Below are 16,946 nucleotides of genomic sequence, written 5' to 3' on the forward strand. Positions count from 1 at the left end.
TGCCACTCATCTCATTATCTGGATATTACTTGTATATGTATCTTATGGCTAGAATTAGTCATGTGGGTTGTATAATTCTTTGGTTCATAAGTTCGTATTCTGAAAGTTTCATCTTGGGCTTAATTTAGCACCCTCTTCTTTACGTTACATTAGCAATACGCACGCTTATAATGTTGATTCATAGCCGCATCAAATTTAGCTGCTTGTGCTATCGTGTATTATGTTGTGCTATCTGTCGTTTTTCTGTGCTTTCCACTGCTTCTATTAATGTAAAGCTGCTTTGAAACAATCACCAATTGTGAAAAGCGCTATATAAATAAAATTGAATTGAATTGAATCAGTTGTGCATAATAACATGTGCAGCAACTGCATATGGTCAAGTTTGAAATTACAAATTTAGTATTTTTCAGTAATGCAGTTATTTTGGGGGGAAATGTAAATAATTGCATTGCAGGCTGATTTAAGTTGTGCTCTAAATTTTCTGCTTGTGCTCCTTAAATTTTCAGTCAGGGGGTACAGTTCTCCTAATGATAAAAAAGTTAGCCTGGAGCCCTGAAGTACTAGACTTAAAAATTGTTAGTTAGTTATTTTCTACTTTTTCTTTAGGAAACTTGCAGTATACAGTAAACTAAAATGTGACTGTTTTCATTTCAAGCAATGCGTGCTTTGATTTCAGTTGAAGCAGTGCTTTAAGTGGCCCAAAAGAGGTGCCGGTACTCTCTCTCTCTCTCTCTCTCTCTCTCTCTATATATATATATATATATATATATATATATATATATATATATATATATATATATAATCTTTTTTTTTTTTTTGCTGACTCGACTCCTATATTGAAGGGGTTTTATATTCAGCAGTCAACAGACGACCTTGTAAAAAATAATAAATCCTTTTATAAGTTTCTGGATTTGCTTGAGCTAGAAATAGCCACTGAACTTAAATAAAATGTGCAAAAGGATTTTGAAAAAATACCATTGGAAAGGAAAGAGCTACTGTAGAGCTTTTGAACATAAATAAAATGTGCAAAAGGATTTTGAAAAAATATACCATTAGAAAGAGCTACTGTAGAGCTTTTGAACATAAATAAAATGTGCAAAAGGTAGATATGTGAGTAACATTTTCAGCATGGTTAAATGCTAAAACTAGTTGTTCAGATAGAAAGAGCTTAACAATTTTTTTTTTTAATGACACCAAGACCATGTCTATGGGTTCAAGAATAACAAAATACTGGCCATTTTAAACTCGAAAGTAATTTATTTTGTCCTATTGTTTTCCATTTTGCGGGTGGTAAAACTACTGTGTAGGTGGTTCAAATTCATTTAAATTTCGCTCACTTGTAGTTTAGCAATTAAACTAAATGTCTATTACAATTTCAAGAATGTTTTCTGCACATCGCCTGAGGAAATCCGAAGTTGCGTCGAGGGGAACCAAACTGACAGCCGCGACAGCGGAGATTATCACGTACCTACAAGGCTTGCGTCTGACCTGCAGCTATCATTCTGGCTTGGTGGAATGTCAGCCAGCGAGTCCCCTGATTCTGACCGTGTTCTTTTACTACTCAGAGTCTAAAACAAGGAGGGCATATTAAGTGTTCATTGTATTTTCATTTTAACCGAGCAGCTATGGTTGCGCGTTTCACACACCTCTCCAGAGCACGTTGACACTGTTGACCGTCCGACGCATGCGCTTTTAACTTGTAAACGCAAGGGTGTATGGGTAATGTAGTCTCTGCTCTCGGTGGGACGAATTAGGAAGCGTACATTAAGGGCGCCCTGAAAAGCCGCAGCGACGCAAAGGATTCAATTAAACCTCTGATTTGAACAGATGTGCAAATGAGCGTTCCGGTACGCTAAAAGCACGTTCTGGGCGCACGGAGAGGTGGTGGTACGCTCAAGGGCTATTTTTAGAAGTGGCGGTACTGAGTACCGGGGCGTTCCGGCCCACTTAAAGCACTGAGTTGAAGTCAAAATGTTAAATAAATAATCTTCACACAAAATACTTTCCTCTTCACTTAATTCTTTTAAAATCACAAAGATAACAACAAATGCCCTTTCAATAGAAAAATATATCCCACGCCACCTTTAATATCTGAGCATATTTAAAATACAAACCCTACCAGCGAACTATGAGGCAAAAAATAATAATAATCGCTCATTAATCGTAACCGATGTCAAATGTTAAATTAACCGAGGTTTTTATTTTAGGTCAAAGCGTTCAGCCCTAGTGGTATGTGCTCTCTAAACGGTTCATGTGCAGCATTACTCCCACAGTTAACTTTTCGCTTTTGGGTTCAGATAACATTGATTTCAAATTCGCTCTTGCGCTCCTCTGATGTCATTCACTTGGATGCCCGGCACACATTATGATCAATTCATTAAAAAACTCTCCAACTGTTTGCAAATCAGAAGCTTTAGCTTACCTGAAACCAAGGACAGTAGACTAGAGGCTTCCTGAAATTAATGAAAGGACTGGAGATGTATTTCATTATTATGCCATGCAGTACTGAACATGTACTCGGTCTCTTTCACACACTGAACATCTCTGTCTCACACACACACACACACACACACACACACACACACACACACACACACACACACACACACACACACACACACACACACACACAACTTAAAATACATGCTGATGGCAAGTTCTGCAATCCTACTGTATACAATACAGATTTTATTATAATTTTGATACTTTTTTAAATATATAGAAAAATGTATATAATTTGGATAAAATCTATCTTTATCAGACTCACCAATTGTTATAATTTATATTTGTGCTGGTCAGTTATGAACAATAGGTAAAATTGAAATGCTAGCAAAAATTTGGTGGGGCTGAATGTTATCTAGAATACACTGGAATACGTGGATAAATACAAATATCTAGGGGTCTGGTTAGACACCTCGCTCTCCTTTAAAACCCACATAAACCATCTCCAGTCTAAGATCAAGTCCAGGATTGGGTTTTTATTTCAAAATAAATCTTCATTTACCTTTTCTGCAAAACAGGCCCTTGTTAAAATGACAATCATCCCAATGCTAGATTTTAGCGACGTTATCTATAGGAATGCTTCTAACTTCCTACTTAAGAAGTTGGACGTTGTCTATCATAGTGCTATTCGCTTTATTACTAAAGCTCCATATAACACACACCACTGCACTCTTTACTCATTAGTTGGATGGCCTTCGTTATACAATCAATGCCTAACTCACTGGTATCAGTTAATTTATAAATCCATACTAAACAATATAGCTGCAAGCAGCAACACGGGGTCAAGCACCTTCGGCGCAATGCACACAAAGCACAGCAAGCACACAAAGCACAGCAAGCTCACAATGCACAGCAAGCACACAAAGCACAGCAAGCACACAAATCACAGCAGGCACACAAAGCACAGCAAGCTCACAAAGCACAGCAAGCACACAAAGCACAGCAAGCACACAAAGCATAGCAAGCTCACAAAGCACACAAAGCACAGCAAGCTCACAAAGCACAACCAGCACACAAAGCACAGCAAGCTCACAAAGCACAGCAAGCACACAAAGCACAGCAAGCACACAAAGCACAGCAAGCACACAAAGCACAGCAAGCACACAAAGCACAGCAAGAACCACCACAATGCAGAGCAACAACAGCAAACATGGAAAAATAGAACACATGTGAACTACAGACAGGTTGAGAAGAATTGATGAGGAAGAACAAAACATCATGATTCAGGTGGGATTCGAACCCAGGAACTCAGAATCTCAATGCATGTGGTTTAACTAGATGCGCCACTCAGTTGACACAGTTCATGAGGCAGCAGACAAGAGATTAGAGAGCTGAAAGGATTAACATATGTCAATCACCAAAGATGCAGGAAAGACACAACAGAAGCACCACAATGCAGAGCAACAACAGCAAACATGGAAAAATAGAACACATTTGAACTACAGACAGGTTGAGAAGAATTGATGAGGAAGAACAAAACGTCATGACTCAGGTGGGATTCGAACCCGGGAACTCAGAATCTCAATGCATGTGGTTTAACTAGATGCGCCACTCAGTTGACACAGTTTATGAGGCAGCAGACAAGAGATTAGAGAGCTGAAAGGATTAACATATGTCAATCACCAAAGATGTAGGAAAGACACAGCAGAAGCACCACAATGCAGAGCAACAACAGCACACATGGAAAAATAGAACACATGTGAACTACAGACAGGTTGACAAGAATTGATGAGGAAGAACAAAACGTCACGACTCAGGTGGGATTCGAACCCAGGAACTCAGAATCTCAATGCATGTGGTTTAACTAGATGCGCCACTCAGTTGACACAGTTCATGAGGCAGCAGACAAGAGATTAGAGAGCTGAAAGGATTAACATGTCAATCACCAAAGATGCAGAATTGACACAGCAGAAGTAGAAATAACAGAAATACAATGTACATGAGTTCAAGTGAAATTGAAGACAAGCAGACCATTATGTATAGTGATGCTATACAATGTAATATACAGTCACATTAATTTATTACTATGACAAATAGACAACGTCACAGGCACGGTAAACTTTAGAGTGGTATTTCTAAGAAAGCGAACAGAATATCAAAAATCTGTTCGGTCACATCTGTGCGGATTGCTCCAAACATTATACGAGCAGAACCTGACATAAAATACACAAAATTAGTAAAAGGAGTTGCGAAAAAATCATTTACCATATGCCTTACAATAACACCTGAACATAATGTTGGAAAATTACAAACAAGGTATCGTTGCGATCAGCATAAAACAGTGAATACAATTTCACAAAGAAAATGTATATCAGACAATGTATTCAGAAGTTATAAGCAGTTCAATAAGAACTGTTATAGTTTATAAACCCTAGGTGGCGCTGTACTCTGATTTCCCAGGTACCTTCAGGATATCATGTCGAAGGTCCTTACCATTTTTTGCGCGGAAATGTCCAATAGTTCAAAAAATATAAAATTTTATTTGAAATTTCAAAATGGCGGACAGGCGGTTTGGTCAAACACGGCATAATTCACATCGACAGATGCGGCATGAAGTGAGCAATCCATAGACATCAAGATCATAATTTTCTGACAAACAGTTCAGAAGTTATGGGCAAAAATAGCCTATTTTATTATCTCATGACCCATAGGTGGCGCTGTCACCAAATTTGTCATGGACCCCAAGTTCATGGTCCACATGAAGTGTACCAAATTTCATTGCAATTGATCAAAGAATGACTGAGCTACAGCTTCAGAACCATTTTTGCGTCAACCTCGTTAAGTTTGCGCATTTATTACTTTTGAACAAAGATAAAAATCAAAATTCTGTTCGGTCATTTTTATGCGGCTCACTCCAAAGATCATCTGTGCCAAATCTCATAAGAATTGAACCACATTTGAAGGAGGAGTAGCGAAAAAACGAAATACTGTACATTTCAAAATGGCCGCTACTGTAATGGGTGGAGTCTTACTGTAAATTATCAAATTCAATAAGCAGGATGAGAGCAATCACGTGTACTAAGTAGAATTTTCATAGATCAAATAGTTCACCAATTATAACAGTTTGAACATTGAATTTTTGGACTACTGGTGGCGCTATAGAGTTACTGCTAAAGACCCCATTTTTGGTCACATGACTATTTATGACCACCTCTACATCTGTGCCAAATTTCATCATTTTCCTATGTACGGTTCATAGGGCTGCCATAGACTCCCATTGGGGAAAAATAATAATAATAATAATACTAACAGAAACAATAGGTGTCTCAGCACCTTCGGTGCTTGACCCCTAAAAACACCATCTTACCCAAGTACTTTAATAACCATATCAGTGCCGGGATTTAACCTGCGCTCGAGTAAATACATCTCTTTGGTCCCTACAAAAGTACGTACCTCCTTTGGCTGTTCTTCTTTTGAATTTTCTGCTGCCAATGATTGAAACATTTAACAAAAGTCTCTCAAATTAGAATCCTTTGTTTCGATCAGAACTTTTAAAGTTTTGCTTTCAAATTTACTGATGGACCGATGTACATGTTGATATTATTTTTTTCTTGCACTGTCATTTAATTATATCTGTATGTTTTATATGATTTTGTACTTGAATGTCGGTATGTCATGTGTAGTTTTATGTCGCCTTGTATTTTGCGTTAAAATAAAAGGTAAAATAAAATAAAAAAACCTGATGGTTTAGTTATAGTTTTCAATAGCTAAAACCCAGTTTAGCCTGTTAAATACCATATTGTTTATGTATATTTCATTCTTTCTTGTTTGTTGCTTGATAAGAATGTAAAAAAATTCGGTATCAGAATCAGCCATGAAAAATCAAGATCATGCATCCCTAGTTTTTAGTAAGGCATGTTTGTTAAAACTAGTTATAATTACTAATTAAACTAAGACCTAGTTCTGGCTTGAGCTAATCCCTGTCCAGGAAACCATGTTTATGTGAGAATTAATTTAAGGTCACTTTCTTCCTGATCCCATTTTCAAACTTTAGCTAGTGTGTAATGTTGCTGTTAGAGCAGGGGTGTTCAAACGTTTTGTGTGTGTGGACCACTATTTGTCATCAAGAATTTTCACGGACCACCTAATACTCATTATTAAATATAGCACTATTCGGACGGGATTAGTTTTCCAAACAACGTTTGAGTTTCAACGTGTCCCCCAGGACGTCTGTGATTTTATGTACCAATTCAGACGGGATTAAAATGATGCAGGCTATTCCAGAGATGGGAGTGTCTGAAACAGCAGAAACAGCAGAATGCATTTGGGCATTGCAGAAGAGCACGTGCTCTGGATACGCGTGTTTGTAATGTTTAATATTTTGCTTTAAATGTAAAATTATGACAAAACATGTCATTTATTAATTTAATTTGAACAAATCAAAATAAAATATACAAATCCTACTAAAGTAACGTTAGCCTACCTGTTTTATATAACTGTCTGCTTATAATAAACCCAAAGAAATTAAGAAATAATTATTAATAACAATTTATTATCTTTATTAATTAACATTACAATTCCTGAGTTAAACAACTATGAACGGAGTTTCTTATGACGTTAATGATATTACAGTGGTCAGTCTTAAAAGTGTTTGATATTCAGCTCGTCTTGATTTAATTATTTTATTTTGCCGAATGCGAAAAAAGATCCATATCTGAATGAATGGGACTCAGGAAATACAATATACGCGCATTAGTAAGACCTTACGGCAGATCACGTTGGCCAAAACACGAAATGAACCGCGTTTATAAAAGATATTGCGGGCAAACACAGACATTTGCATCCAGACGGGATTAAATTTCTCAGAGGACCTCTGAGTTCGGCGAAAAACAGTAGGTAAATTGCTCTGGAATTCTTATGGAGGTCGTCAGAGAAAAACCCAGACATGGCCAATTCGGACAGGATTAAAAACACAGAGGACCTCTGAGAAGTAGAGATCGACCGATATTCATTTTTTTAAACCGATGCCAATAACAAATATTTGGATGCTTATGTGCCCGATAACCGATATGCTAAACCGATTTTTATTTACTGTTATACTTCTGTTTTTGACATAATAATTACTACTACACTACTGAACTGAACAAACCCTTATAATAATAATCATCATCACAATCACTCCCTCTTTGCATACAAAGTAATAAATAGAGGGGTCTGAAAGAGTGAAGAATAATATTAATTTAATGAATAATGTAGAAACTATATTCCCAATACATGGACCATTCCAAACACCCCTATCATTTCGTCAGAAATGGACTGATCCAAAGTTCGGCAGCGGTTGGCAGCGGGAGAGAGAGAAAACTATAGCGGAGTTGGCTGCTTGTTATACATAGTTTATAGAGTAAAACAGGTGGATTAAGTGCCTTTTTTGGAATAATATGGTTGTTTTGACCAGCAACATGTAGCCTTCAGCAGTCCAACAAGTAGTTGGCAAAGAGGTTTTACAAATAATATCACTGACTGAAATACTACATTCAGGAAAGTTACAAACAAAACGGCTTATATATCACTGAATTTCTTAACTGGTAATGTTATTTGATGTCAGAATAATTAATATTTTGTTGTTATAGCTTATGAAATGGCTGTAGACAGCGCTGTTATCTATGCATTTACTGTATCACGCATTAACTGTATCAAACTGTGACCGCTTGCGGAGGTAATAAATAATTAATTAATATCCACAGACATTTATATAGATATTTTAGCAAAATAATGTTTATCTGGTAAATTTTAATATAACTTAGGGTAAATCTTGTTAAAAGCTTCAGCCTTCAACCCCGGTAAGTGAACAGCACGTGATTTTGTGAGTTCGTCTCTATTCTTGGACAAACTGCATACATTGCTTTTAATATATCAACTTATTTAACATAACATACATTAATGCACAAAGAAGATGTGTTATAAATGCCTCAGATGCAAAGTGAGTATACTCAAAGTCCTTTTAATGAAGTCGCGTCACTCCGCCGTCATATCTGCTGTGCACGCTGCTGCTGCTGTGAGCGCTGCTGCTGCTGTGAGCTCTTCTCCTCAGATGCGTCCAGCGCGCAATTCTCTCGTTTATCGGTCAATTCGATATTACAAACCCGATATCCGATCATCGGAAAATGCTCAAATATCGGGGAAAATATCGGAAAACAGATATATCGGTCGATCTCTACTGAGAAGCACGGTTTTCTCAGAGGTCCCCCTGTAAAACTAATCCCGTCCGAATAGGGGTATTGTCTACACCAGGGGTCTCCAACCTTTTTTTATTGGAGAGCTACTTTCTAAAAAATAAAAGTGGTCGAGAGCTACTTGTGTCACGTTATACCTAAATTAGTGAGTTCATAGACATCTGTCTATTAACTCACTGTGATTTGAAATCTTTCCCCACCAGCATTTAAAAAAAAAAAGTTGCCAGCCAGTGCCAGTATTTTTTTTCACAAAATTGTAATACATTCCAAAATGCTTTTCTTTAAACATAAGCATTACAATACATCAAATGAAAGAACAGATCATTTTAAATAACAACAACAAAAAAATGTTCATGTTGTCTTTATTTATATGTCTTTATTTATACTTCTTATCACCTCTTATATGGGTAGGATTCATCCAAAAATACCACATTTTGAATAAAAAAAAATCAATTATTAAAGATCAGATTTAGAAAGATGATCCAAACATAGAGTATTTACTGCTTTTGGATTCATAATAGGGATGTGCATGTATGTCAGGTATGGCTCTGGTATCTCTTGACATTTGATGTTTAAATATGAGATGATATTGAACTTGTGACGACTGTATTTTCGTTTTATCAAAAATGAATCCCAAAAAAACAGCATCCATTTTAACCATAGTGCCTCGACTCGAGATGTGCGCGGAACGTCCGGTTGCCGCGCCGCGGGCTTCACAGCGTCGCGCAGATCGTCCGGTTGCCGCGCCGCGGGCTTCACAGCGTCGCGCAGATCGTCCGGCGCGAGTGCGCGGACTTATCTGTTTGTTTTTGAATCATACATGTTAAATTACTGATGTCATATGATACGCCGGTCTACACAGCTCAACGCGATGTCAAACACGTACCCAGTCTTTACCACAGGCGCTTGTAACACTAACCAGACATCCAAATTCGCAATGCGCCATAACCACAGAAAATAAATAAACCCTCGAGCGAGCTACCTGCAATTAAGACGCGAGCTAGCGACATGTTGGAGACTTAATCTGCACATCTAAATAGTCTAGCACTAAAACTATAACTGGTCATCACATCAGTACAACAGGTTCTTTAAAAGAAAGTTTACTGCACAAAACGGCTGCCACATATTCATACACCAATCCATTTTGTACGGCACTGAACTTGAATGTCACGGCCGAGTGCCACTGGCCTATTTTAGTAATCACACAATAATTTGACAATTTAATTTAAAATTTATATCAACATTCTTATATCAATATTATTTATATACATATTCTCATTGGGAAAGTTTACTTTCTACGTTCAGTTCACCGTTCACAAATTTTAAAAATGAACTAGTTCAGTTCATGGTTAGTATTTCAAGATTTTGAACTAGTTCACAGTTCCAAAAATGAACTAATTAATATTATTTTTTCCCATAATATAAAAAAAAGATTGCCATTATAGCCCATATAGAAGAACCACAGACAGCTATTATTTTATCAGTTTTAACACTGAAGCTAAATGTGTCAGATTTCATCTTCATATCCAACTTTAAATCCTTAACCAACCAGTGTTTAGATAAGCATTGACTGTCTTTTAATTTTTGTATTTGCTTGCACAGACCTTGAAAGGCTAGCAGAGTGCTTTAAGGGGGTTTTCCGGGCGAGAAGCACTGCGAGGCATTGCGTGTAGGACAATATGATGTTATTTAATGTTAAACTATTTGAGTGGCGCGGCAGGAATTTCAACAACGTTTGTGTTGTTTTGATGATGCATGCAGTGTGACTGGTGAACACTGACTGGTGGCGGTGTTGCCAGATTGGGTGTTTTTTCCGCTACATATTAAGGCCGGCTTACAGTGTGTTTTAGTCAGGTTTTCGCCTGGAAGAACATAGAAATCTGGCACCCTATTGAACGACATTAAACTGAGAGAGCGTGCCGTTCACAGGCACCAGAATGAACGAGTTCACAGTAACATTCATCAGGCAGTAATACAGTACGTTCATTTCACGTTTGCCCAAAATATGAACGAGTTCATGAACTTTTGTTCAATGAACTCGTTCAGGCACAACACTGCATATTCTTAAAATATACATATTCTTATTTTGCCTTTACACGAACCACCTGCAGTACCCTCAAGGACCACTAGTGGTCCGCGGACTACAGTTTGGAAATGGCTGCGTTAGAGCATAAATAATACCTGCAAAATGATAAAGCTTAAAGTTAATTGCCAGACGATATATTTTCTTTAACAGAATTCCCGTTTCAAAGCCTACAACGAAACCGGTTTGGACTACAGCCCGGGAACGGTTGAATGCGTCAATATAAGAGTTTTTGACTAAACTTCACTCACAGGAAATACATTAGTCGCCAGCTAAGCGGCTCTGCTAAAATAAGCTGATGTCGAATTACAACACACTAAACAAGCTACACAAATCAAAACTCATAACATATTTCTGAAGGAGGGACTTCATAGAACAAGGAAGACATCAGCCTGGTTTTAGGACAGTGAAAACAGCGCCATAGAGCTTCTGTATTTTCCAGACTATAAGCCGTTAACTTATCGCGCTTATTGCGGTTTGGAAAGAAACTGCTTGTTGTAGTACATTTTAAATAAAGTGATTTGTCATGAAACGTTGATGGAGCAGCAAAATGACACGACAAAGTCATTTTTTTTAAATCGTGTTTATTGCGTTTTGGAAAAGAGCTCTTCATATATAAAATGAACACACACATATAGAACATATTCCAATTCCCAAGATATTACATAAGCAAATAATGTAATTAGGTATTAAATCAATTTTAATATGCAATATAAAAGGAATACACAGTATGATTATATGCCTTAGAATGTAGTGAACATTTATTAGTAAGGTAAATTTTTTCCCAAGACAAACACTCTGATAAAGCATAGATGCTTGGAAAATTTACTTAAAGTACTCAAGTAGTGCCCGCCTCTGCAAATAAATAATAAACTGTTTTTACTATAACTCTCTAGGTCCGAGTCGGTATCAGGCTTGCGAAAAAATATAAACAATTGAGCGCATGGACATTGCCTTTTCGTAGCTGGTTTGTGGTCGTAGCACTCACTGTCTAACCACTCGTTCGGGTGCTTTCTCGAGTGTTTGCAACCAACTACCGCACACGTCGTTCCCGAACCACTTTTCTGCATGTTGTAATTGTTATATCCTCTTTGTCACTGCGATATCAGTGCTTTGTCAGCACAACAGAGCTAGCTAGCAAAACAAACCCAGCCCCCCAGAACGGAAGTGGGTTGCATCGATGGGAGGAGTTTAAGACGTAGAGCGGAAACGGCTCAAAAACTTGTCTATAAGACGCAGCACCGGCCAAAATATGAAAAAACGCAGCTTATAGATCGAAAAATATGTTAAGTAAATTGTGTGGAAAAATACCGCTTTTTTACACGTGAAACATGAACACGTTATATTGCGCACTGTAAACGCAATCAAAGCTTCAAAAACACAGAAAGAACGGGAACTTTAAATCAGACTAATGTAAGGGTGGTATCTTCTGACATACATGAAGTAATATGACAGTGCTGGATGGTTGTTGACGTACCTTTGTGAGGGCCACCACCCTCTGTGCTAACTCAGCCTCCACCTCTGGCAACGTCTCGGCCTTGCGCATTGTCTGCTGTAGCTTCTGTTCAGCTAACTCCAAACGCTCCTGCAGAAGCCTGTTCTTCTCCTCCATCTGAACAAAACACAACTCCTTAGTGCTCAGAAGAGCTAAGCATCATCGAAGAGAGATGCTGCCAGGACAAGTACTACATTTAGGCTATAATCGATATGAAGGCTAATAATGTAACTCACCAATAAGAGATCTTAAAGTCTATCTCTTCTCTTAAGGCCGTTCACATTATAATGATAATAACTATAAAAAAGATAGTTTTATCTTTTATATAAAAGGGAAAAGCAAAGTTCACACCACAACTATAACAATAAAGATACAATGAGCAATATCGTTGGGATCACTTTGAGCGATTTTTTTCCAACCGATAAACGACAAGTGCACGTGCATTTGAAATTGACAGATGACATGGTGGCAGGGCGCCAGACTGCAAGTGAATAGTCACATTTTGTCATATTTCTCCTACCTATGCGACTACTTTTTTATTAAAGATCGCACTGTTAATATAATTATATTAATATAATGCACAGGTGATTACGTCTACGGTGCATCCAGTCACTTTCCCTTGTTGCTGCCGCTCCCCCGCCTTTCTATCATATTTCAGGTGCATATCACCACCCTCTGACAGTACATTCACACGGGGTGAAAGCATCAACGCTTGATGAATGTGTTCGAACAGTCACACGAAACCCTCTTTTCTCCGCCTATTTAGCTAATCTGAGGTACTGAGCACAATGTCTTATATCTTTTCTGACTTCTGGCACAAACACACAGTGTACAGCACTATCTTTAGGCAAATTGTGCTATTTGACAATATAAATTTTATAAAGGTAATTTCTTGCTTCCTATCAGCCAATCACTGCTACTCTCGTAGAGAGCTGAAGCGGCTGATTTGAACAGTAGAGGCTGTGTACATGATGCAATTTTTGCTGTTGTACAGGCTCACATGCGATTTCTGTTAATTATACAGCACAACTAAATATAACACATATAAAACTTTAGCAAACCTGGTTCTTGCTCCGGCTTTAACTTCTGTATATTCGGCAGTTTGCAACAACTGACCGAATAGATTTTCTCACGTCTTTCTCCGCTGCCATTACTGAACTACAACTCAAACTGACGCATGACCTCAACGTCATCGTTCTTAGCCACCCCCATCTGTTCGCTGATTGGTCCTGCAGATTTTTGCAGGAGAAAACGAAACTCTACAGAGCAGTCTCAGACGTAGAACTGAAGCGAAATGAAAATTAAGCGGAAACACGTAGGAGGGCGGAGCCAGGCTACATCCCTACAAGGACCCCTTAAAAGCACATAATTTAATGCAGCTTGTTGTGGATGTAGCTTGTAATGTAACTTGTTCTTAAATGATGATAAAATCTTAATGAATAAAAAATAACACCTTTCTCATTAAACTTATAAAACACAGGATTAGTTTTTCATCATGTCAAATATTCAAAAACTATATTGTTGACAATCCCTCATTACAGTCATGGCATTTAATTATTTGTTTGTGTGGAGTTGATAGTTCTGATCATAATAACATGATCAATGTGTCACAGCTTATGCTGACCTGGCAGAACAGGGAATCTTTGTTAGCCATCTCATGCTCCAGCTTGTCGTTGAGGTCGTGAACGGACGTGGCTTCTCTTTGAGCGGCAAGGTATCGTTTCTCTAACGTTGTGATTCTCTCCTCCATGTCGTCTTTCTGAGCAATAGACTAAGACGACATACAACTTTAAGTCATACAACAAAAAGACATACAACTTTAAGTTGTTGTTCTTATGTTCTTTATCATCCAGAGGCCTAGGGCATCATGACATGAGATTGTGTGCTACCTCTCGTATGTCTCTCTGAAGTCGGGTGTTGACGTCCTCTGATTTAATGAGGTCTTTACGGGCTGTATCTAGATCCTCTTCTAGCTCTGCAACGCGGCTGCTTAAAGATACCACACGCTCCTTCATAAGCGTTAGCTCTTTGCTCTGTCTGTCCATTAACTCCTTCAGCTCACTGTCTCTTATACAATCTTCTTGTCCAAGAGAAGCATCTGATATCCGCTGCTGTAAACACACATTATAAATGTTATAAATGTATTGCAGAAACAGACAACAAAGACTGTGAACTATGTAGTAATGAATTACAGATTCTGTTCAGATTTTTTTAGGTTGGACTAAAATGGTGGCTCGATGACGCACTTGAGCCACCTTGCATGGACCCACCCTAACACAATCGTCAGCATCCATTCAGGTTGTGGCAGCAGCTTTCCGAGTGGGTGTAGTTTCATCGCTGACAGTGGACACCCCCCACCGCAAGATTTTGAAAACTTTTTTCCATCATTCAGATTTGGTTGGGTGGTTACGAACACATTTTCTGAAGTGCGTGAAGTTGGCCCCCCACCCAACGCAAAATGTCGCCAAAGTGTGCTCAATCGTTTGTGCTCCGTTTGTGCTGCAAAAATTTTCATTTGTGCTGCTTTGGTTTTTTAGATATTAAAAGAACATTTATAGGTCATACTGAGGTCACGTAGCCCCCAACATGGTCCAAATTCACCCAAAATGGTCTTAAACGTTTGTGCTTCGTTTGTGCTGGTTTGTGCAGGTAAAATTTGCGTTTGTGCTGCTTCGGTTGTTATAATATTTGATATTGAATTAGGTCGATGACGTCACTCAGCCCCCCCACATGCTTCAAGTTCACCCAAACTATTCCTGTTTGATTGTGCTTCGTTTGTGCTGGTTTGTGCAGGTAAAAATTTAGTTTGTGCAGTTTTCATTTTTTATATTTTAAAAGAACATTTATAGGTCATACAGAGGTCACTCAGCCCCCCACATGTTCCAAATTCACCCAAAATAGTCTTAAACGCTTGTGCTTCGTTTGTGCTGGTTTGTGCCGGTAAAAATTTTGTTTGTGCAGTTTCCGTTTTTTAGATATTAAAAGAACATTAGGTCATACAGAGGTCACTCAGCCCCCCACATGCTCTAAATTCACCCAAAATCATTTTAAACGTTTGTGCTTCGTTTGTGCTGGTTTGTGCCGGTAAAAATTTCGTTTGTGCAGTTTTCGTTTTTTAGATATTAAAAGAACATTAGGTCATACAGAGGTCACTCAGCCCCCACATGCTCTAAATTCACCCAAAATCATTTTAAACGTTTGTGCCGGTAAAAATTTCGTTTGTGCATTTTTCGTTTTTTAGATATTAACCTGATAGAACATTTATAGGTCATGAAGAGGTCACTCAGGCCCCCCACATGTTCCAAATTTACCAAAAATAGTCTTAAACGTTTGTGCTTCGTTTGTGCTGGTTTGTGCAGGTAAAATTTTCGTTTGTGCTGCTTTGGTTTTTATAAAATTTGACACTGAAATAGGTCGATGACGTCACTCAACCCCCCACACGCTTAAGTTCACCCAAACTATTCTTGTTTGATTGTGCTTCGTTTGTGCTGGTTTATGCAGGTAAAAAATTTTGTTTGCACATTTTTTGTTTTTTAGATATTAAAAGAACATTTATAGGTCATACAGATGCCACTCAGCCCCCCAACATATGCTCCAAATTCACCCAAAATAGTCTTAAACGTTTGTGCTACGTTTATGCAGGTAAAAATCTTGTTTGTGCTGTTTCGGTTTTATATAATATTTGACATTGAATTAAGGTGATGACGGCACTCAGCCCCCTCACATGCTTCAAGTTAACCCAAAATAATCTTAAACGTTTGTGCCGTAAAAAACATTTTGTGCAGCTTTGGTTTCTTAGATATTAAAATAATATTTGTTTGTCATTCTGAGAATGCTCAGTCCACATGCTCCGAATTCACCCAAAATAGTCTCGCTTGTATGTGCTTTGTTTGTGCCTGTTAAGTTTTTGTTTGTGCTGTTAAGTTTTTGTTTGTGCTGTTAAGTTTTTGTTTGTACTGGTCTTAAAATATTAAAATGTTAGGAATTGAATTATAGGCGATAACGGCTCCATATGCTCCAATTTCTCCCTAAATATAGGTATTGTCATTCTTGCAGGTTTGTGCGATTAAAAATTCTGCATGATCAAACTTCGTCATGATCGCTCCACCTCTATAGGTTTTACAGCTTTCTTATAAAAAATTATTAAAAGATTCAGAAATCAGATGCATAGTATTTTAAGTCTTCAAAACGGTTAAAGTCTTACTCTTTCCATCTTTACACTTGTGTAGGCTAAAAACGTTGTAAATGTTTTCTTTACTTTGTAAATGTTTTCTTTGTAAGAATTATATTATTTGAAAAATGTCGCTTATTTAATGACGTATATACACTGTAAAAACTTTAACTATGATCTACTTAATTTTTTGGTAAAACTTTTTTTACACTTAAAAATACTGAGAAATTTGAAAGCTGGAAATCTAGAATATTTTAATAATTAAATTTATTTTCTATCACATATAAAATTGAGTAGATGTAATCAAAAATCTAAGCTAAACAAACACGCTTTCATTTAAAATGTCAATTAAGTCCAGATAAAGAGAAGGGGAGGTTTGGACTTCGGACTGCCTGTCACCCCACTACAGCTCCGAAAGTATTTATTTTTAGATAAATACACCTTCAGTTGTTTACACAAGGACACAGCCAATTTTTTTATTAAAAAAACAAGTGTATGTAGTCACAAACTCAACACTTACTT

At 37.6% G+C, this 16,946-nt stretch overlaps 1 protein-coding gene across 11 annotated transcripts in view; it reads right to left on the bottom strand.

The window, feature by feature from the left end:
* ppfia1 (PTPRF interacting protein alpha 1) overlaps positions 1–16,946 on the bottom strand; it is a 233,663-nt gene that overhangs the window by 113,193 nt on the left and 103,524 nt on the right. For 8 of the 11 annotated variants that reach the window (XM_055174006.2, XM_055174010.2, XM_055174009.2 and 5 more), the window contains exons 7-9: positions 14,143–14,364; positions 13,878–14,024; positions 12,236–12,370 (exon numbers count right to left, since the gene is read on the bottom strand). In XM_055174006.2, the coding sequence (XP_055029981.1) occupies positions 12,236–12,370; positions 13,878–14,024; positions 14,143–14,364 (504 nt within the window). The remainder of the gene's footprint in view (positions 1–12,235; positions 12,371–13,877; positions 14,025–14,142; positions 14,365–16,946) is intronic. The other 3 variants (XM_055174007.2, XM_055174015.2, XM_055174014.2) reach the window with 1 other exon arrangement.

This window comes from Misgurnus anguillicaudatus, chromosome 15, assembly GCF_027580225.2.
Source record: "Misgurnus anguillicaudatus chromosome 15, ASM2758022v2, whole genome shotgun sequence".
NCBI lineage: Eukaryota > Metazoa > Chordata > Actinopteri > Cypriniformes > Cobitidae > Misgurnus > Misgurnus anguillicaudatus.